Source organism: Pollachius pollachius (genome assembly GCF_949987615.1).
Source record: "Pollachius pollachius genome assembly, chromosome: 2".
In the NCBI taxonomy this organism is placed as follows: Eukaryota; Metazoa; Chordata; class Actinopteri; order Gadiformes; family Gadidae; genus Pollachius; species Pollachius pollachius.
The window spans coordinates 46,821,066-46,839,771 of record NC_136935.1 but is presented as its reverse complement, the minus strand read 5'-3'; the positions used below and the strand labels follow the sequence as shown (position 1 = coordinate 46,839,771).

The 18,706-nt window shown below is 46.9% G+C and overlaps 1 protein-coding gene across 6 annotated transcripts; it reads right to left on the bottom strand.

Moving 5' to 3' along the window:
• Positions 1 to 616: 616 nt before the first annotated feature.
• On the bottom strand, positions 617 to 18,568 carry LOC307070942 (uncharacterized protein). 6 transcript variants are annotated; one of them, XR_013811597.1, is made up of 22 exons: positions 18,481 to 18,568; positions 16,832 to 17,074; positions 16,038 to 16,305; positions 13,264 to 13,377; positions 12,105 to 12,365; positions 11,370 to 11,472; positions 10,870 to 11,007; positions 10,360 to 10,477; positions 10,021 to 10,192; positions 9,543 to 9,645; positions 9,043 to 9,180; positions 8,533 to 8,650; positions 8,194 to 8,365; positions 7,716 to 7,818; positions 7,216 to 7,353; positions 6,706 to 6,823; positions 6,374 to 6,545; positions 5,977 to 6,039; positions 5,728 to 5,849; positions 5,072 to 5,194; positions 2,930 to 3,139; positions 1,243 to 1,383 (listed from the first exon to the last, which is right to left on the bottom strand). XR_013811597.1 is itself a non-coding variant. In XM_079729731.1 (20 exons), exons 2-20 carry the CDS (start codon positions 17,042 to 17,044, stop codon positions 946 to 948), a joined length of 3,072 nt encoding a protein of 1,023 aa, XP_079585857.1. In that variant the 5' UTR covers positions 17,045 to 17,074; positions 18,481 to 18,568; the 3' UTR covers positions 617 to 945. The 6 variants fall into 6 exon arrangements, 4 of the variants coding, with proteins under 4 accessions (XP_079585857.1, XP_079585858.1, XP_079585859.1 ...); XR_013811598.1 differs by lacking the exon at positions 5,072 to 5,194; XM_079729731.1 differs by lacking the exons at positions 2,930 to 3,139; positions 5,072 to 5,194 and having other exon boundaries at positions 617 to 1,383.
• Between the last annotated feature and the right edge of the window lie 138 nt (positions 18,569 to 18,706).

Sequence of the window (18,706 nt, the reverse complement as noted above, 5' to 3'; positions counted from 1 at the left end):
CTTTGTCCCGCATTGTCCCGCTCAAACGTAGTCTTTGTCCCACTTCTGGTGAATTGGGATCTGGTCACCCTACTATCGCTCGCTCGTCGACCCCACACACACACACGCACACACACACACTGCCAGTGATATACGCACGATACTTCCCCGTGCTCATGAGATACTTTCTCGTGGTAGGAGGTCTGGCCCTTAGATTCTTTTTTTATTGCACACAGTTCATTTAAAGTTCAGTGTGCAACTTTTCAACCGGCTTTTATCTTCAAATGACATGTACACATCTGTAGTCCATGCTGATCGATAGTAAATTCAATGTTATCAATACATATACATACTCTACATTTGTATTTACAATTGATATATTAAACAAATAAAATATGTTGAAGCGGACGGACGCCTCTTTGTTTAAGATAATCATACATTGGGCCTCCCTCCCACTCACGCCACCCAGCCGATCGCGCTGCGCTAGTTGGTGTCCAACAGTCGCAGTAACAGTTACACTGTTACTGAAGTTTTAAATTCTGATAGTCATGGGGAGGGAGTCATTCTGAAGCCTTCAGAATTTACCAATATGGTTACAACCTAGTGAAACCACAGTAATAGAGGGAGACCATCCGGCTTAGAGACAAAGACAAAAAAGTATCCCATTTTATTTTAGAAATGAATGGATAACAGAAGAAATATGTGAATGACAGCGGGCGTGTAATGCGTTGCATGAGTGGTAGATATGGAGGGAAAGAACTGTGTGATGGTTAAGTAAAGCAACAGAAACCGATCCCAACCCAAATCCACGGGAACCAATCCCAACCCAGGGCAAACCAACGCCAAACAAACGGTCTCCATGAGGGAGACGTGCAATGAGCGTCGGGGAAAGAAGGGGACATGAGCGCCGCTGCACTGGGGGTCTGGGGCTGGTTGGAGAGCGGTTGCTGGGGCGTCTGAGGGGTGTTAGGCTGCGGGAGGGTGATGGGAGTTCGGCATGACCCGGCCCTGCATGGCGGCCATCCTCCACCTCATCATCCCCGCCCGGTGTAGCCGGTGCTTCCGAAACTTGTGCTTGATGTTGAGGCAGAAGGGGACGGGACACTTGTTCTCCTGGCAGTGCTTGGCGTGGAAGCAGCACAGGGCGATCAGCTGCTTGCACAAGGGGCAGCCGGTGTTGTTCTTGCGCTTGCAGCTCTTGTTGTGCTTCATCACCCTCTTCATCTTCTGGCAGGACGGCAGGGAGCAGTTGGCGTTGCGACACTGGCAGGCGTGGACCAGCGACTGGATGCAGCGCTGGATGTTCAGACGCCGGAGATCCTGGGGGCTCTTGGAGGCCACATCATCACTATTGGCCATTTTATGCTCCTCCATGATGTGGCAATGAACACGCAGGTCAATGTTCTGTCGGCAGAGAGGGAGAGAGGCCGAAAGAAACCATGAGTTAGTGTGGGGAAAAAGGGGTGATTTTCTATTTTGCAATCTATGAGCCAGGGATGCCAAGTGGTGCTCAATGCAGAACAAAAGGGGCGGAGCTTGACCCTCCACCTCTCTGGACCTAGTCCAGCTGATTGGGTTGTAGGTTATAGCCAATCAACCTAGTTATGGTGAGAGTAATGGTATGCAGGTTATGGTTAGGGTTTAGGTGATAGAGTATCAGTGAATCCACTGTTTCTGATGGAATCGAACACTATGGTTGACCACCATGGTCTCAATATCGAGAATGCAAAGAACGGACTTGTGGTCTTGGGGAGAACGTACTTGCTCTTCATACTTGGAAGAAGGAACTTGCAAGATCACGCAGAACGATGTTGACCGTTTGAGAAGGTGTTCTTGCTGGTATTGCGCACAGCACAGAGTCATAGTTGTAGTCATTACTCCTAGACACAACTATGCTTCTGTCTTTCTTCAACAGTTTGTTTTTTTGCTCCCATAACCCATAACATAAGACAGAGACAAACAAAAACACATACACTGGTTTAATAGTAGATGCCGTTTATGTGTTATTCTATGCAACCTGCACAGCCAAACTGTTTGAGGATCTATTTCCTGGGAATAGAAATGTCAAGCGTGAAAATTATGTGCAATCAGGGGCTGAGATGTAAACATTACCAATCCGGAATATGAATAATTAATACAGTTGCAAGCAACGATAACCGGGTCCTTCTATTTGGCGAGCATGGTGGCCATGGCCTAATGAATTCATCATAGTAAACATTGTTTGATTTAGATAGGTATGATACAATTGCATTTGTATGCCTTATAACTGGTTTACCGGAAGTAAACATATCAAAGTATTCATCAACAATGTTTCTAAAGTATACAGTGTCAAAATACACGTCAAAACGGACTTTTGAGAAATGATGTGTGTACCCCTTTAAGGCCCGGCCTGCGTTGGAGAGTGGCCTCGGTTGGCATAGGCAAACTTCCAACCAATGCATCCAATTATTATATTTTGTATATTTTGAAATATTAAAAAACAGATACACAAACGCACGGGTTTAATAGTAGATGCCGTTTATCTGTGATGTTCTGCCACCTGCTGGTAAAGTGGTGCATTAAGCTTAAGAGCAATTACTGTAGCTGACACTGTGACGTCATGGAATGAGATATCGAAAGCAAAGTTACAGGTTTCCGGTACCTTCTGAAGCTATGCTAGGTTGATAGAATAATGTTCGATAATTAACATAGTATATGTTATGAAACATCGTTGCCAGACTTAAGATCAGACAAGTCTATAGATCATGTGGCCCGCCGCATTTTGACCTCAGCTGTTTCTGAAAACATTATTGAAGTTTTTCCGAAAATATCTGAGCGCTGACGCAGAAACTAAGCAAAAGAAAACCTGCTGCTCATATGACGCTAACACACACACACACACACACACACACACACACACGCACGCACGCACGCGCGCGCGCCTGTTATACTATTATACGTGTCGTCTTACCCTCTTTCGGCAGCGATCCTCCAAATCAACGGTGGGTCGAGATCAGCTTCACACAGATTAAACTCCACACATCCACATACAGTTTCGTTTTAGGATGGGCTGGACCTGAGCCGGGAGGTGGAGCTGGACTAGTTCGTCCCTCTCCACCGAACAGCCTCCCACAGATGATGCGCCCAATGGTCGCCAATTATTCGAAATAAGTGTAAGATGCTGTTGGGTAGAGGAGAATTTTTCTAAATGTTAAATATGAGCGCTTCTCTTTCAGATGCACTTACTTTCTCTCTGACTCTCTTAACCTACTCACTTTTTTTTTATATAATCTGTTTTTAGAGATTCTTCTGTAAAACCTTTTGTGTAAGTGACTTGATTTTCTCACTGAGTCTGTGCTCTGTCTCTGCATCAAACAAGGCTCTCTGGGACATGTGGTAGGAGGTCTGGCCCTTAGATTCTTTTTTTATTGCACACAGTTCATTTAAAGTTCAGTGTGCAACTTTTCAACCGGCTTTTATCTTCAAATGACCTGTACACATCTGTAGTCCATGCTGATCGATAGTAAATTCAATGTTATCAATACATATACATACTATACATTTGTATATACAATTGATATATTCAACAAATAAAATATGTTGAAGCGGAAGGACGCCTCTTTGTTTAAAATAATCATACATTGGGCCTCCCTCCCACTCACGCCACCCAGCCGATCACGCTGCGCTAGTTGGTGTCCAACAGTCGCAGTAACAGTTACACTGTTACTGAAGTTTTAAATTCTGATAGTCATGGGGAGGGAGTCATTCTGAAGCCTTCAGACTTTACCAATATGGTTACAACCTAGTGAAACCACAGTAATAGAGGGAGACCATCCGGCTTAGAGACAAAGACAAAAAAGTATCCGATTTTGTTTTAGAAATGAATGGATAACAGAAGAAATATGTGAATGACAGCGGGCGCGTAATGCGTTGCATGAGTGGTAGATATGGAGGGAAAGAACTGTGTGATGGTTAAGTAAAGCAACAGAAACCGATCCCAACCCAAATCCACGGGAACCAATCCCAACCCAGGGCAAACCAACGCTAAACAAAGAGGGCCACCATCATGCCCTGGGCCTGGGACATCCGGGACGGGGACATGGCCATCTAAACGGCAGCACAGGAGGGCTGAGGTTAAGGACCCAGCAGGAGATTGTGATCTCCTTCTGCACCAGTCGTGCCAAAGCTGACGAGTCATGTGCCCGCAGTGACGATTTACATCCTACTGAGTACCCCCCAGCATCACGGACAGCTCACGAAAAATGTCTGCTCACTGAATTCGGCTGCATAAAGAATAAGAGCACACGCAAATACACACATACATATAGACGACTTTTAGACCAAACGTCTGTTTTCATGGCAATGTTTATCAACGGCCAAGAGCATGCCGTGTAGACCTTTCAGTGCGTGACTTTCCGTCCTGGATAAGAGGAAGGGGAGTGTATACTTTTTTTTTTCGTACTGATGCGTCAGTCAGCCACAGGACTGTGTGGGAAGGTAAATCTCAGATTCCTTCAGAGTCCCCCCTAGATCAATCCATGTACCCCACTTTGACAACCACTGCTGTATACCAAGAGCCGGTTTGGCTCCATTATAGACTATGGCCTTTTTTACATTATACTAAACTGGCCTAGCTCAACTCCGTTTGACTGGTCGTCCGTTTGCCCAGAGCGGCTGGGATATGGATCTCCATTCCAAAAGGGTTAGCAGCAGACTTTTTATATTACGTTTTATATTTATCTAAACATGTTTAGTTTCCTCATGTTGTTCTTGTTTGCATAAGGGATGCAAGAAAACCTCCAAAAACTGTGGTCCAGACCTAATGCTCTGAAGGCACTTTTATGGTGATCAAAAAATGTTCACGTAGTTTTCACCATCTGACATATCGAAAGTCAAATTTAATATGTTCTTTAAACAGTGGGGCTTTTTCTGTCACCTGCCCTTTACGATTTACTGCTAGCAGGACACACTTCTAAACTGAGATTTTAATGTTTCAGACATTTGGAAATATAGGGTTTAATCGCATTTAAGTGAGGCTCCTTAATAGGCAGGGTACTTTTTTATTTGCCTTTTGTGTAGAAATATTGACCACAGATGGCTCTATAGAGATTACCGTTGCCCAATGGCTCCTCGGCTGGGATGAACTGTTGACACACTGTGACACGTACCAGTCATCCATCTTTAGTGATCGGGAGGGTCGTTTGGAAAGTGAATATCTGCTAAATATCCAATTTCTCTTTAACAAAAACAAAAACAAAAAAAATGTAAAAAACGCATGAACTGCTATTGAAATGTGTGAAACTCTAAATACAAAAAACAACAGCCTTATGCTGATTTAAATTTCACTTTCAGTTTTCTTGCTGGGTGTTCCTGGTTCATTGAACGCGCAGGGAAGTCCTCCCACCCGGACCTGCCAGTAAGCCAACTAACCTTTTTCAGTTTCAACCACGAAGAAACCCTGGGAGACTATCATAAAAATTAGGGCACCTGCTTATCTTAGACTACTTGACCAACATTGGTTGAAAATAAGAAGCATGTTTTTTGTTATGATAAGCACATGCCCTCATTTTTTATGATAGTCTCCCGAGGTGAGCAAAGAGCCCGGTGACTAATTTGTCAACTAGCAGACTATTGGGCTCAGCCCTACTTGTAATAACCAGCACTTTGAGTGAATACACTCGAGTACCTCCCATTCGATTGAGCCTGCCGTCTGCTGTGCGTCTGTATGATAAACCAGCCTTGACAACCGGTGTCGGTGTGGCTACTGACCGCTGGCACGGAGCTCATGGTGATCTGCTGTGGGTGGTTCATCAGGGACGCGGCCCGCTGTGCCATGGGGGCCTGGGACATCGGGACGTTGGGAAGAGCCATAGTGTTGAACTGGTTGATCCCTGCAAAGAACAGTCAACCAGTCAATCAGTCTCATGAGAGCACATTATTCTTTGGCAGCAGTCACACACAAACAAACCAGATTGTACGGTCACAACGTGTGTTTACACAATAGGACAAGTGGCGCACCTTGGGGGACCTGCATGCGGTTCAGGATCTGATTTGGCACGTTGGGAAGAGGCACGGGACCGTCTGGAGGTAATGAAGGACAGCAGGAGGCATAATCAGAGGACCACAAGGACATTGTTTAACAGTCGTTGCTGCAAAGACCTTTCAGCCAGTCAAACTAAGCTGCGCGATGCGCTACAGTTGGATTTGTATGAACAGATATGAGTCGTAGAGTTAAACATTGAGCTCAAATCCCACACAAACAATAGATCTTTATCACTGTCACTTATCACTGTCACTCACAGAAAATGCTTCATTTTAGTTCTGGGGAGAGCCATTCCCTTAATGACTAACTTCTCCAGCTAACCTGCAAAATCAAAAGCACCCTCCCTGGTGGAGGTAGGGAAGGTCTACTTACTCTGTGGCCTGGGGCCCATGGCACTGGGCAGGGGGAGGCCAGGCGGCTGGCCCCCCTGTGCAGTCAGGGGGGCCTGATTAATGATCTGCTTCTGCAGCCGCGAGCGTCTCTTCTCCTCCAGTTCCTTCTGGATTTTATAGATCTTCTCAGCCAGGAAGTTGTAATACTCGTCCTACGGTGAGAGGAGGGAAATAAACCAGAATATATCAAATCAACTTTAGGAGTGTCTTTTGCTTTTCTTATCACTGCTTCACTGCAGAAGAGTCCGATGCCTTCCCAGAAGTGAAGCGGCCAAGGTTTGTCCTTGTGGCAGCCTGTTTCCAGAGACTCACCCTGCTGTTCGCCGACTCATACATGTCCCCTTCCACCTTCTTGGCGTAGGCCACCAGGTTCTCCATTCGCCTGTCCTTCAGGGCTACCGGGTCCGGAGTGGGGAATATGGCTTGTACTCTGTAGCCCGGGGAACACGAGAGAAGAGAGAGAGAGAGAGAGATAAGACAAAAGAGAGAGACAAGACAAGAGAGAGACAAAACGAGAGAGAGAGAGACAGAGACAGAGGTGGAGACGGAGAGGGAGAGATAGATGGAGATGAGATTCAGCAGTGTTACTTACAACAATACAAATGCACATATCCCAGGCCAACAACTTCCTCAGCAAATGACAAAGCCTGCAGTTGATCCAACTTCCCCACAAGAACTCTCTTACCGACAAGCATTCTTTGAACGCAATAAGAGATGATTTACAACCAGATATTGATAGCTGTTCCACTGTTCATGGGTGGTGCATGCAGTAGCCATGCATTGAAAGCATATCGAACATCTACTGCAGGTGTGTGTACGTACAGCTTGTGGACCAGGTGATTGCGGAGGTCCTGCGTCACGTGTTCATGCCACGTTTTCCTGGTACTGGTGGCGGAGAGGGGAGCTGCCGTGGGTAGGTTTCCCTTAGAGGCCACAGAAGAGCCGTCCGAGAGAAGCTGACTGGAGAGCCAAAGGCGGGTCGGTGGGAGAATCATAGGGAAAAACAGTGCATGTCAGTGCAGATCACTTCTAAAGCCTGTAATCCGTTAGATTCTTTAAGGGCTTGTCTGGCCCACATTATACAACACCCTGCAACCCTACAGCCAGAAACAAGTCCACAAGTCCAAGGGAAGAAACCTTGAAGAGGGAGCCCTCCTTCTTGGGATAGTTAGGAGTGCACTAAGGGTCAGATGTCTTTAAACTAATTTGATCATCCACTGTTGCATACGAAGAAGCTCTATAAATATATCCATCCCAGCAAAGTATTATGCAGAATGAATGAGGTTTCGGAAATTACAAAGACCCAATGATACAGGACTGACTTGTTAGTGTTGAACGTGTTGGGGAGGGAGGGGTCAGCATGGAGGTTGCTCGGGTTGGACGTGGGCCCGCCAATCCCTGTGCCTCCGGGGGCCATCTGGTTTCCTTTAATGACAGAGACATAGCATCGCATCATTTGAGATCCTTTGGATAAGGAGAAGAATCCTAGTTATTGTCATTGCACATGTACTACACAACAAAATGAGATCTCTGCATTTGACCCATCGGCAGCCTCTATTACTGCTGATGCCTTGGTCGAGTGCCCAAGCTGGAGTATAACCCAACATGTACATCTCAATGGTCTTTATGGTGCAGCCTCTTTGACTGCTGGTGCCTTGGTTGTGTGCCTTGGTTGATACACAGGTGTATAAACCCAACATGCATGTCTCTATGGTCTTTATGGTGTGCAAGGAAACTGGAGCATCCGGAGAAAACCCACGTGGGCACCCTCCCTGGTGGAGGTAGGGAAGGTCTACTTACTCTGTGGCCTGGGGCCCATGGCACTGGGCAGGGGGAGGCCAGGCGGCTGGCCCCCCTGTGCAGTCAGGGGGGCCTGATTAATGATCTGCTTCTGCAGCCGCGAGCGTCTCTTCTCCTCCAGTTCCTTCTGGATTTTATAGATCTTCTCAGCCAGGAAGTGGTAATACTCGTCCTACGGTGAGAGGAGGGAAATAAACCAGAATATATCAAATCAACTTTAGGAGTGTCTTTTGCTTTTCTTATCACTGCTTCACTGCAGATTCTACAAGAGTCCGATGCCTTCCCAGAAGTGAAGCGGCCAAGGTTTGTCCTTGTGGCAGCCTGTTTCCAGAGACTCACCATGCTGTTCGCCGACTCATACATGTCCCCTTCCACCTTCTTGGCGTAGGCCACCAGGTTCTCCATTCGCCTGTCCTTCAGGGCTGCCGGGTCCGGAGTGGGGAATATGGCTTGTACTCTGCAGCCCGGGGAACACGAGAGAAGAGAGAGAGAGAGAGAGATAAGACAAAAGAGAGAGACAAGACAAGAGAGAGACAAAACGAGAGAGAGAGAGACAGAGACAGAGGTGGAGACGGAGAGGGAGAGATAGAGGGAGATGAGATTCAGCAGTGTTACTTACAACAATACAAATGCACATATCCCAGGCCAACAACTTCCTCAGCAAATGACAAAGCCTGCAGTTGATCCAACTTCCCCACAAGAACTCTCTTACCGACAAGCATTCTTTGAACGCAATAAGAGATGATTTACAACCAGATATTGATAGCTGTTCCACTGTTCATGGGTGGTGCATGCAGTAGCCATGCATTGAAAGCATATCGAACATCTACTGCAGGTGTGTGTACGTACAGCTTGTGGACCAGGTGATTGCGGAGGTCCTGCGTCACGTGTTCATGCCACGTTTTCCTGGTACTGGTGGCGGAGAGGGGAGCTGCCGTGGGTAGGTTTCCCTTAGAGGCCACAGAAGAGCCGTCCGAGAGAAGCTGACTGGAGAGCCAAAGGCGGGTCGGTGGGAGAATCATAGGGAAAAACAGTGCATGTCAGTGCAGTTCACTTCTAAAGCCCGTAATCCGTTAGATTCTTTAAGGGCTTGTCTGGCCCACATTATACAACACCCTGCAACCCTACAGCCAGAAACAAGTCCACAAGTCCAAGGGAAGAAACCTTGAAGAGGGAGCCCTCCTTCTTGGGATAGTTAGGAGTGCACTAAGGGTCAGATGTCTTTAAACTAATTTGATCATCCACTGTTGCATACGAAGAAGCTCTATAAATATATCCATCCCAGCAAAGTATTATGCAGAATGAATGAGGTTTCGGAAATTACAAAGACCCAATGATACAGGACTGACTTGTTAGTGTTGAACGTGTTGGGGAGGGAGGGGTCAGCGTGGAGGTTGCTCGGGTTGGACGTGGGCCCGCCAATCCCTGTGCCTCCGGGGGCCATCTGGTTTCCTTTAATGACAGAGACATAGCATCGCATCATTTGAGATCCTTTGGATAAGGAGAAGAATCCTAGTTATTGTCATTGCACATGTACTACACAACAAAATGAGATCTCTGCATTTGACCCATCGGCAGCCTATATTACTGCTGATGCCTTGGTCGAGTGCCCAAGCTGGAGTATAACCCAACATGTACATCTCAATGGTCTTTATGGTGCAGCCTCTTTGACTGCTGGTGCCTTGGTTGTGTGCCTTGGTTGATACACAGGTGTATAAACCCAACATGCATGTCTCTATGGTCTTTATGGTGTGCAAGGAAACTGGAGCATCCGGAGAAAACCCACGTGGGCACCCTCCCTGGTGGAGGTAGGGAAGGTCTACTTACTCTGTGGCCTGGGGCCCATGGCACTGGGCAGGGGGAGGCCAGGCGGCTGGCCCCCCTGTGCAGTCAGGGGGGCCTGATTAATGATCTGCTTCTGCAGCCGCGAGCGTCTCTTCTCCTCCAGTTCCTTCTGGATTTTATAGATCTTCTCAGCCAGGAAGTGGTAATACTCGTCCTACGGTGAGAGGAGGGAAATAAACCAGAATATATCAAATCAACTTTAGGAGTGTCTTTTGCTTTTCTTATCACTGCTTCACTGCAGATTCTACAAGAGTCCGATGCCTTCCCAGAAGTGAAGCGGCCAAGGTTTGTCCTTGTGGCAGCCTGTTTCCAGAGACTCACCCTGCTGTTCGCCGACTCATACATGTCCCCTTCCACCTTCTTGGCGTAGGCCACCAGGTTCTCCATTCGCCTGTCCTTCAGGGCTACCGGGTCCGGAGTGGGGAATATGGCTTGTACTCTGTAGCCCGGGGAACACGAGAGAAGAGAGAGAGAGAGAGAGATAAGACAAAAGAGAGAGACAAGACAAGAGAGAGACAAAACGAGAGAGAGAGAGACAGAGACAGAGGTGGAGACGGAGAGGGAGAGATAGAGGGAGATGAGATTCAGCAGTGTTACTTACAACAATACAAATGCACATATCCCAGGCCAACAACTTCCTCAGCAAATGACAAAGCCTGCGGTTGATCCAACTTCACCACAAGAACTCTCTTACCGACAAGCATTCTTTGAACGCAATAAGAGATGATTTACAACCAGATATTGATAGCTGTTCCACTGTTCATGGGTGGTGCATGCAGTAGCCATGCATTGAAAGCATATCGAACATCTACTGCAGGTGTGTGTACGTACAGATTGTGGACCAGGTGATTGCGGAGGTCCTGCGTCACGTGTTCATGCCACGTTTTCCTGGTACTGGTGGCGGAGAGGGGAGCTGCCGTGGGTAGGTTTCCCTTAGAGGCCACAGAAGAGCCGTCCGAGAGAAGCTGACTGGAGAGCCAAAGGCGGGTCGGTGGGAGAATCATAGGGAAAAACAGTGCATGTAAGTGCATTTCACTTCTAAAGCCCGTAATACGTTAGATTCTCAAAAGGCTTGTCTGGCCCACATTATACAACACCCTGCAACCCTACAGCCAGAAACAAGTCCACAAGTCCAAGGGAAGAAACCTTGAAGAGGGAGCCCTCCTTCTTGGGATAGTTAGGAGTGCACTAAGGGTCAGATGTCTTTAAACTAATTTGATCATCCACTGTTGCATACGAAGAAGCTCTATAAATATATCCATCCCAGCAAAGTATTATGCAGAATGAATGAGGTTTCGGAAATTACAAAGACCCAATGATACAGGACTGACTTGTTAGTGTTGAACGTGTTGGGGAGGGAGGGGTCAGCGTGGAGGTTGCTCGGGTTGGACGTGGGCCCGCCAATCCCTGTGCCTCCGGGGGCCATCTGGTTTCCTTTAATGACAGAGACATAGCATCGCATCATTTGAGATCCTTTGGATAAGGAGAAGAATCCTAGTTATTGTCATTGCACATGTACTACACAACAAAATGAGATCTCTGCATTTGACCCATCGGCAGCCTATATTACTGCTGATGACTTGGTCGAGTGCCCAAGCTGGAGTATAACCCAACATGTACATCTCAATGGTCTTTATGGTGCAGCCTCTTTGACTGCTGGTGCCTTGGTTGTGTGCCTTGGTTGATACACAGGTGTATAAACCCAACATGCATGTCTCTATGGTCTTTATGGTGTGCAAGGAAACTGGAGCATCCGGAGAAAACCCACGTGGACACGGGGAGAACATACACACAGACACACACACACACACACCAACACACACACAAGGTCCCCCCGGCCTGGGTTCAGACCCAGGGCCTTCAGGCTGTGAGGCAGCACTGTGCCCCGGGCCATGACATCAATGTTTAACATTGTGAGATGTTAAATGGGTTTCCCTTTCACACCCTAAATATATAACGCAATAAACCAGGCGAAACAGGGAATAATAGTAGTTTGAGATCATTTAAGGGACTGTGGTATTATGAGTATTATGGGAATTGTTGGTGAGGTGGTAAACAAACTTTACCAATTGCATTGATGGGTCTCAACTGCTGCGGCAGTGTTTGCTGGGTTTGTGCGTTGGTCGCTCCTGACGTCTGCCCGGCCCCTTGAGCCTGGGTTTGCCCTGGTGTCTGGCTGCTGTAGGGCAGCCCCAAGGCCGCATAGGCCCTCTGCATGGAGCTGGGGTCTATGGGGGTTGAGGTGTTGATGGAAGGGGTGCTGGTCTGGCCAGCACCCACTGACGACATGGGATTGGGAAGACCTGTGTTGGGAGAGCTCAGCATGGCTGTGGAGGGAAAAGGAGTGGTTCAATACATTACTTTTGCATTGGAATCCAAATTGGGTAATTTGTATTGGCTGGAGAGAACAAGTATATTTTGCATCGAATCCAACTTGATCAAAGCATCTGGATTGCATTCTTCAAGTATTGATCATGTCTAATACATAGACGCTTAGAGACAAGCTACACACCCCTAGTATAATACCGTTGGTTTGAGACGCCAGAGCCTTAATCCAGTGCTTTGAACGGCAGAGAACTGAATAAATGCATAAATCCCTTTGGGGGACGTACCATTTACATATTTCCCTGGGTTCAGTTCTTGGAGAGAGCAATGGAGGAAACAGAGCGAAGAAATCTCAGAGTGGTTATTTGTTTTGGGGAAAGCACAAGCTGTGGCGTTGTTCTCACCCCCGTGCGAACAAACTAACGACCATAGAGGCTGGAGCACAGTGCCGAGTGCTGAAGGACACGTCGCAGAACATCAAGAGGAAGACAAACAAGGCCACAGGGCAAAAGTGAAGAGCAAGGCGGGTTGCACCCAACTCATTTTACAGAATAAACTGCAAATTGGTTTTGAGGGGGCAGCAGTCGAGAGAAAACAAAGACGTTTATACGTTGGGCCAGAGCCAATTAATCCACGATATAAGCGAACTTGAGACAAAAATAAAGACCATGAACAAGCATTTCAGTTCAGTACAGAGGAGGGCAGACGGCCAAAGATATGGTTCATGTGGAGCGTTTTTAAATTGGTACTAAAGTTGGGAGGACAGAAAGTTTGTGTTAAACATATGAATAATATAACATGACTTGTACGACTTCATCAGTATTTTTCTTCCATTATAAAGACAGACTTGTTTGATTTATTTGCTGTTGCAGACATGGGCCCAGGAGGCGGTGTACTCACGCTGCTGGGTGCGTTTGTCACTGGCGTTCTTCAGCGGCAGACACACAGGACAGTCGTGCCGTGTGCAGTTCTTCCAGTGAGAGATGATCTGTCTGGACGACGCACAGTGAGCCACTAGAGAGCGAGGCAGAGACAGAGAGACAGAGAGACAGAGTGACAGAGAGAGAGAGAGAGAGAGAGAGAGAGAGAGAAAGAGGAGTCAGAGAGCCAGTGAGCAAGCAAAAGGGAGGCAAAAGTTCAGATCTGCAGGTTGCCAGCATTCATCAAGGTCTCACTCACTTTTTCCTCACATTTTTTGATGTATGCCTGGAGTGACCGGCACTTGTTTATGCACAGAACACACCATCCAAACTCTTGCATGCTCCTCAGTAATACTCTAGGCAAAACAATAAGAACTAGATCTGCAGCAAAAGAATCAACTTGAGGCCACGGTCGGATGAACGTTTCCCACACGAGAAAAGGAATGTCCATGGTGTGAGATACAATCGCTTGTTCTGCTTTGGAGCTGTGGCTTGCTCAACAGTCTAGTAGCTAATCTGATGAACGATAGCAGCCTGGACATATGAGAGCCAGGGCCTGGAGCACATTGCCTCGCTGCCCAGCGAGCTGCTGCTGCATCAGCAGAAGGACAACGATTATGATGGCTTCAAGCTTTGTGGACAATGCGCAAATACATACAATTACACTGTTTACGCTTTCACAAAATGGAAACACTTTTGGCAGCTCCTCAAATTAAACTGACCTACGGGCCCTTTGCCTGTTTGGCTTCACTGAGCAATCACCTCATATTTAGACGACTCGTCCAAACTTAACAATAGCATCAATGAAGAAAAGCTCCCTCAGGTGAATTGTTAACCGACTACCAATGTCCTTGGTAAAAGCCGTAAAGGCATCAACAATTCAACCATGAGCTGTGTCTCTTTGGTAATTTGGGTAAAATTTTGATGATGAGGGCCAGGTTTACAGGAAATGAGCTGGCCCATTTGTTAGCATGAACACGGCCACATGAATTTAAACCTCGGTCTCCAATAGTTTGGCTCGCAACCATGTGGAGGGTGCCAGCGCAAAGCAGCAGATGACGCCAAATGTAAATGAGACTAGCTTCAGGGGAGTTGTTTAGCGCAATACTGGTAGTGACCAAGAAGGGTTAGGCGATGTAAAATCTCAACATTGCTAGCTTAAAACCTTGTGTGTGCAGGTTGGGACAATTAAATGGATGGAAATAGAATGGAATGAATACAATTATAAAAATGGGATTTTAAAGAGTTTGGACATCCCCAATGTCTGGACTGTCTTGAAAATTTCACACATTATTAGCTCCATGGATTGAGCCAGAATAAGGGCTGTCTCCAACTTAAGAATTGCGTTAGTTGACTAAAAGCATTCCATCCCGACTATTATTCAACTAGTCATCATCTAGTTTTCATGATCATGCTCTGATTCAGAGTTTTCTCAGAGAGGAGGGGCTACTCCTAGACAGTTGTCAGTGTGATTGAATCAATGTATTGCTCACAGCTCTGCAATGAAATAAGATTTGCCAATTTTAAATAGTAAAATATTTTCAATGTATCGCTCGATAACAAAATATATAAACAACTCTCGTTTTCAGATATTTTTGTGTGGAAATGTTATGCATGTATTCCAAAAATAATGTCTTCATCTACGACATCATCGAGTAGCCAAGTATCAAGTTTTGAGTTTATGATTTTTAATAGAAAAAGCGTCCTGTTTGTTCTAGCCTACACTCAAAACATGCATGTTCAGAGAAAGCAGTCCCCTATGTAGATATAAAGTATTCTTATGTATATATTAAACCATACTTCTCTCAAGTATGTTCCGCTAGGTGTTTTTCACCCATTGCAACTATACAAAATGTTGGTCTTAAATGTTAACCATTTAGATTCTACATCTGCTTCAAGTTATTATTTGAGATCAAATAACTGACAAGGAACTATAAATCAAGGCCTTCTTGTTTTGAAGGCGCCTCACAAAAACCAAAGATTTGATAGTTTCCAATGAACAAATACAGAAGTTCTATTTTAATGTTTGTTATACAGTCCATGTGCGCATCACACACACTGCTGATTTTTACTGCTTTTTAGGTTGACTGCCAGAGGGATACACAGAGATATCAATTTTGTAATCATTGGAGAATTCTCGAAAGTTGACTCATCAGGTTTAATTGCATTTCAGTTGTTGTTCAGTTGTACCCTGCTGTTCAGGGCTGGGTACTTTGTAAATGGCCTATCCTGTAGAAATATTCACAGAACGAAGACTTTAGAAAAGTGCTGCTGCCTGACTCCATGGCTGTTATAAAAAACTAGACACACTAGGACTCACTACAGGGATTGTGTCTTTAGTTCCCCGCGTCAGATCGTGGTCATTTGCAGCCTGAATCAGTGTTAAATATGATAGCCAGTAGGGTGGGTGAGGCCGCAGGGTGGGTGAGGCAGTAGGGTGGGGGAGGCACCAGGGTGGGTGAGGCGGCACGGTGGGTGAGGCCGCAGGGTGGGTGAGGCTGCAGTGTGGCGAGACGCAGCAGGATGGGTGAGGCAGTAGGGTGGGTGAGGCAGTAGGGTGGGTGAGGCAGTAGGGCGGGTGAGGCCGCAGGGTGGGTGAGGCCGAAGGGTGGGTGAGGCAGTAGGGTGGGTGAGGCAGTAGGGTGGGTGAGGCAGAAGGGCGGGTGAGGCTGCAGGGTGGGTGAGGCCGAAGGGTGGGTGAGGGTGCAGTGTGGGTGAACGTTCGGAACAACTGTGTGATGTGGAGACACTCACCCTGGCAGGACTTGCCGGCCTGGCAGTGGGTCATGTGGTTCAGCACGTTCTTCATGGTGCGACAGTGCGGGAGGGCACAGGCCCTCACCTCCCCGTTGGCCTGCTCTCGACGCTGGCACTTGTGTGCGTGGAGCAGCAGGACCAGCTGCTGCTGGATCAGCTTGCGCTTCTCCGGGTCAGCTGTGGGGACGGCCGCGGGCGCCGGCACGCCACTTGTACCGCCTCCCAGGGCCAACATGGCCGCCTGCTGCTGGGGTTGTTGCTGGAGCTGCGGAAGGAGAGGGGGACAGAAGGAACATGATGAGCCCGATACATTTATGTACCTCGGTGTCCAGATCACTGATGATCTGACGTGGTCTACCCACCTGGACACCATGGTAAAGAAAGCCAGACAGAGACTTTTCCATCTCAGGAGGCTGAAGAAATTCAGAGCATCAAAACCAGACCTGCAGAGCTTCTACACCTGCACCATTGAGAGCATGCTGACTGGGAACATCACCGCTTGGTATGGGAACACCACCATGCAGGACCATAAGGCTCTGCAGAGAGTTGTGCATTCAGCTTAGCGTATCATAGTGGGGGAAATCCCTAATCTAGGAGACATTTATATCAAGCGGTGCAAGGGCAGGACCACCAGAATACTGAAAGACCCCAGCCGGAATTACACTTCAAGTTAAGCAAAAGAAACCAATCCCAACCCAAATCAACAGGAAGCAATCCCAACCCAGGGCAAACCAATGCCAAACAAACTGGCTCCATCAGGGAGAGGCTGATCCACAATCAAGGGAATTTACCAGCTGTTCTGCAGGGGGGGGGGCCGTCTCGGCCTGCTGCAATGGCTGGTACTTGGCTTTTCTCTGCTTGATGAACGCTAAGGATGTTGAGGACTTGCAACTTGCCCTAGGCATGACCCTGCCCTGCATGATTGCCATCCTCCTTCTCCTCATCATCGTGGCCCGCTGCTGCTTCAACTTGGGATCCCTGTTGGCCATCTCATGCTCCTCCATGATGTAGCAATGAACACGCAGGTCAACGTCCTGACGGCAGAGAGGGAGAGAGGCCGAAAGAAACCATGAGTTAGTGTGGGGAAAAAGGAGGAGCAAAAGGGGCGGAGCTTGACCCTCCACCTCTCTGGACCTAGTCCAGCTGATTGGGTTTTAGGTCAAAGCCAATCAACCTAGTTACAGTGAGGGTTATGGTAAGGTTTACAGGTTATGGTTAGGTTTAGGTGATAGAGTATCAGTGAATCCACTGTTTCTGATGGAATTCGAACACCATGGTTGACCACCATGGTCTCAATACCGAGAATGCAAAGAACGGATTTGTGGTCTTGGGGAGAACGTACTTGCTCTTCATACTTGGAAGAAGGAACTTGCAAGATCACGCAGAACGATGTTGACTGTTTGAGAAGGTGTTCTTGCTGGTATTGCACACAGCACAGAGTCATAGCTGTAGTCATTACTCCTAGACACAACTATGCTTCTGTCTTTCTTCAACAGTTTGTTTTTTTGCTCCCATAACCCATAACATAAGACAGAGACAAACAAAAACACACACACATACACTGGTTTAATAGTAGATGCCGTTTATGTGTTATTCTATGCAACCTGCACAGCCAAACAGTTTGAGGATCTATTTCCTGGGAATAGAAATGTCAAGCGTGAAAATGATGTGCAATCAGGGGCTGAGATGTAAACATTACCAATCCGGAATATGAATAATTAATATAGTTGCAAGCAACGATAACCGGGTCCTTCTATTTGGCGAGCATGGTGGCAATGGCCTAATGAATTAATCATAGTAAACATTGTTTGATTTAGATAGGTATGATACAATTGCATAAGTATGCCTTATAACTGGTTTACCGGAAGTAAACATATCAAAGTATTCATCAACAATGTTTCTAAAGTATACAGTGTCAAAATACACATCAAAACGGACTTTTGATAAATGATGTGTGTACCCCTTTAAGGTCCGGCCTGCGTTGGAGAGTGGCCTCGGTTGGCATAGGCAAACTTCCAACCAATGCATCCAATTATTATATTTTGAATATTTTGAAATATTAAAAAACAGATACACAAACGCACGGGTTTAATAGTAGATGCCGTTTATCTGTGATGTTCTGCCACCTGCTGGTAAAGTGGTGCATTAAGCTTAAGAGCAATTACTGTAGCTGACACTGTGACGTCATGGAATGAGATATCGAAAGCAAAGTTACAGGTTTCCGGTACCTTCTGAAGCTATGCTAGGTTGATAGAATGTTCGATAATTAACATAGTATATGTTATGAAACATCGTTGCCAGACTTAAGATCAGACAAGTCTAAAATAGCTGACGCAGAAACTAAGCAAAAGAAAAACCTGCTGCTCATACGACGCTACCACACACACACACACACACACACGCGCGCGCGCCTGTTATACTATTATACGTGTCGTCTTACCCTCTTTCGGCAGCGATCCTCCAAATCAACGGTGGGTCGAGATCAGCTTCACACAGATTAAACTCCACACATCCGCATACAGTTTCGTTTTAGGATGGGCTGGACCTGAGCCGGAGGTGGAGCTGGCCTAGTTCGTCCCTCTCCACCGAACAGCCTCCCACAGATGATGCGCCCAATGGTCGCCAATTATTCGAAATAAGGGTAAGATGCTGTTGGGTAGAGGAGA

What these genes read in the sequence shown, in the direction of transcription:
- LOC307070942 (XM_079729731.1), bottom strand. Translation starts at nt 17,044, where the DNA reads ATGGAGGAGCATGAGATGGCCAACAGGGATCCCAAGTTGAAGCAGCAG. An exon ending in AATCACCTGGTCCACAAGCT is followed by an intron (nt 6,824 to 7,215) that starts GTACGTACACAC and finishes CCCGGGCTACAG; the next exon opens with AGTACAAGCCATATTCCCCA. An exon ending in ATGAGTCGGCGAACAGCAGG is followed by an intron (nt 6,546 to 6,705) that starts GTGAGTCTCTGG and finishes CTCTCACCGTAG; the next exon opens with GACGAGTATTACAACTTCCT.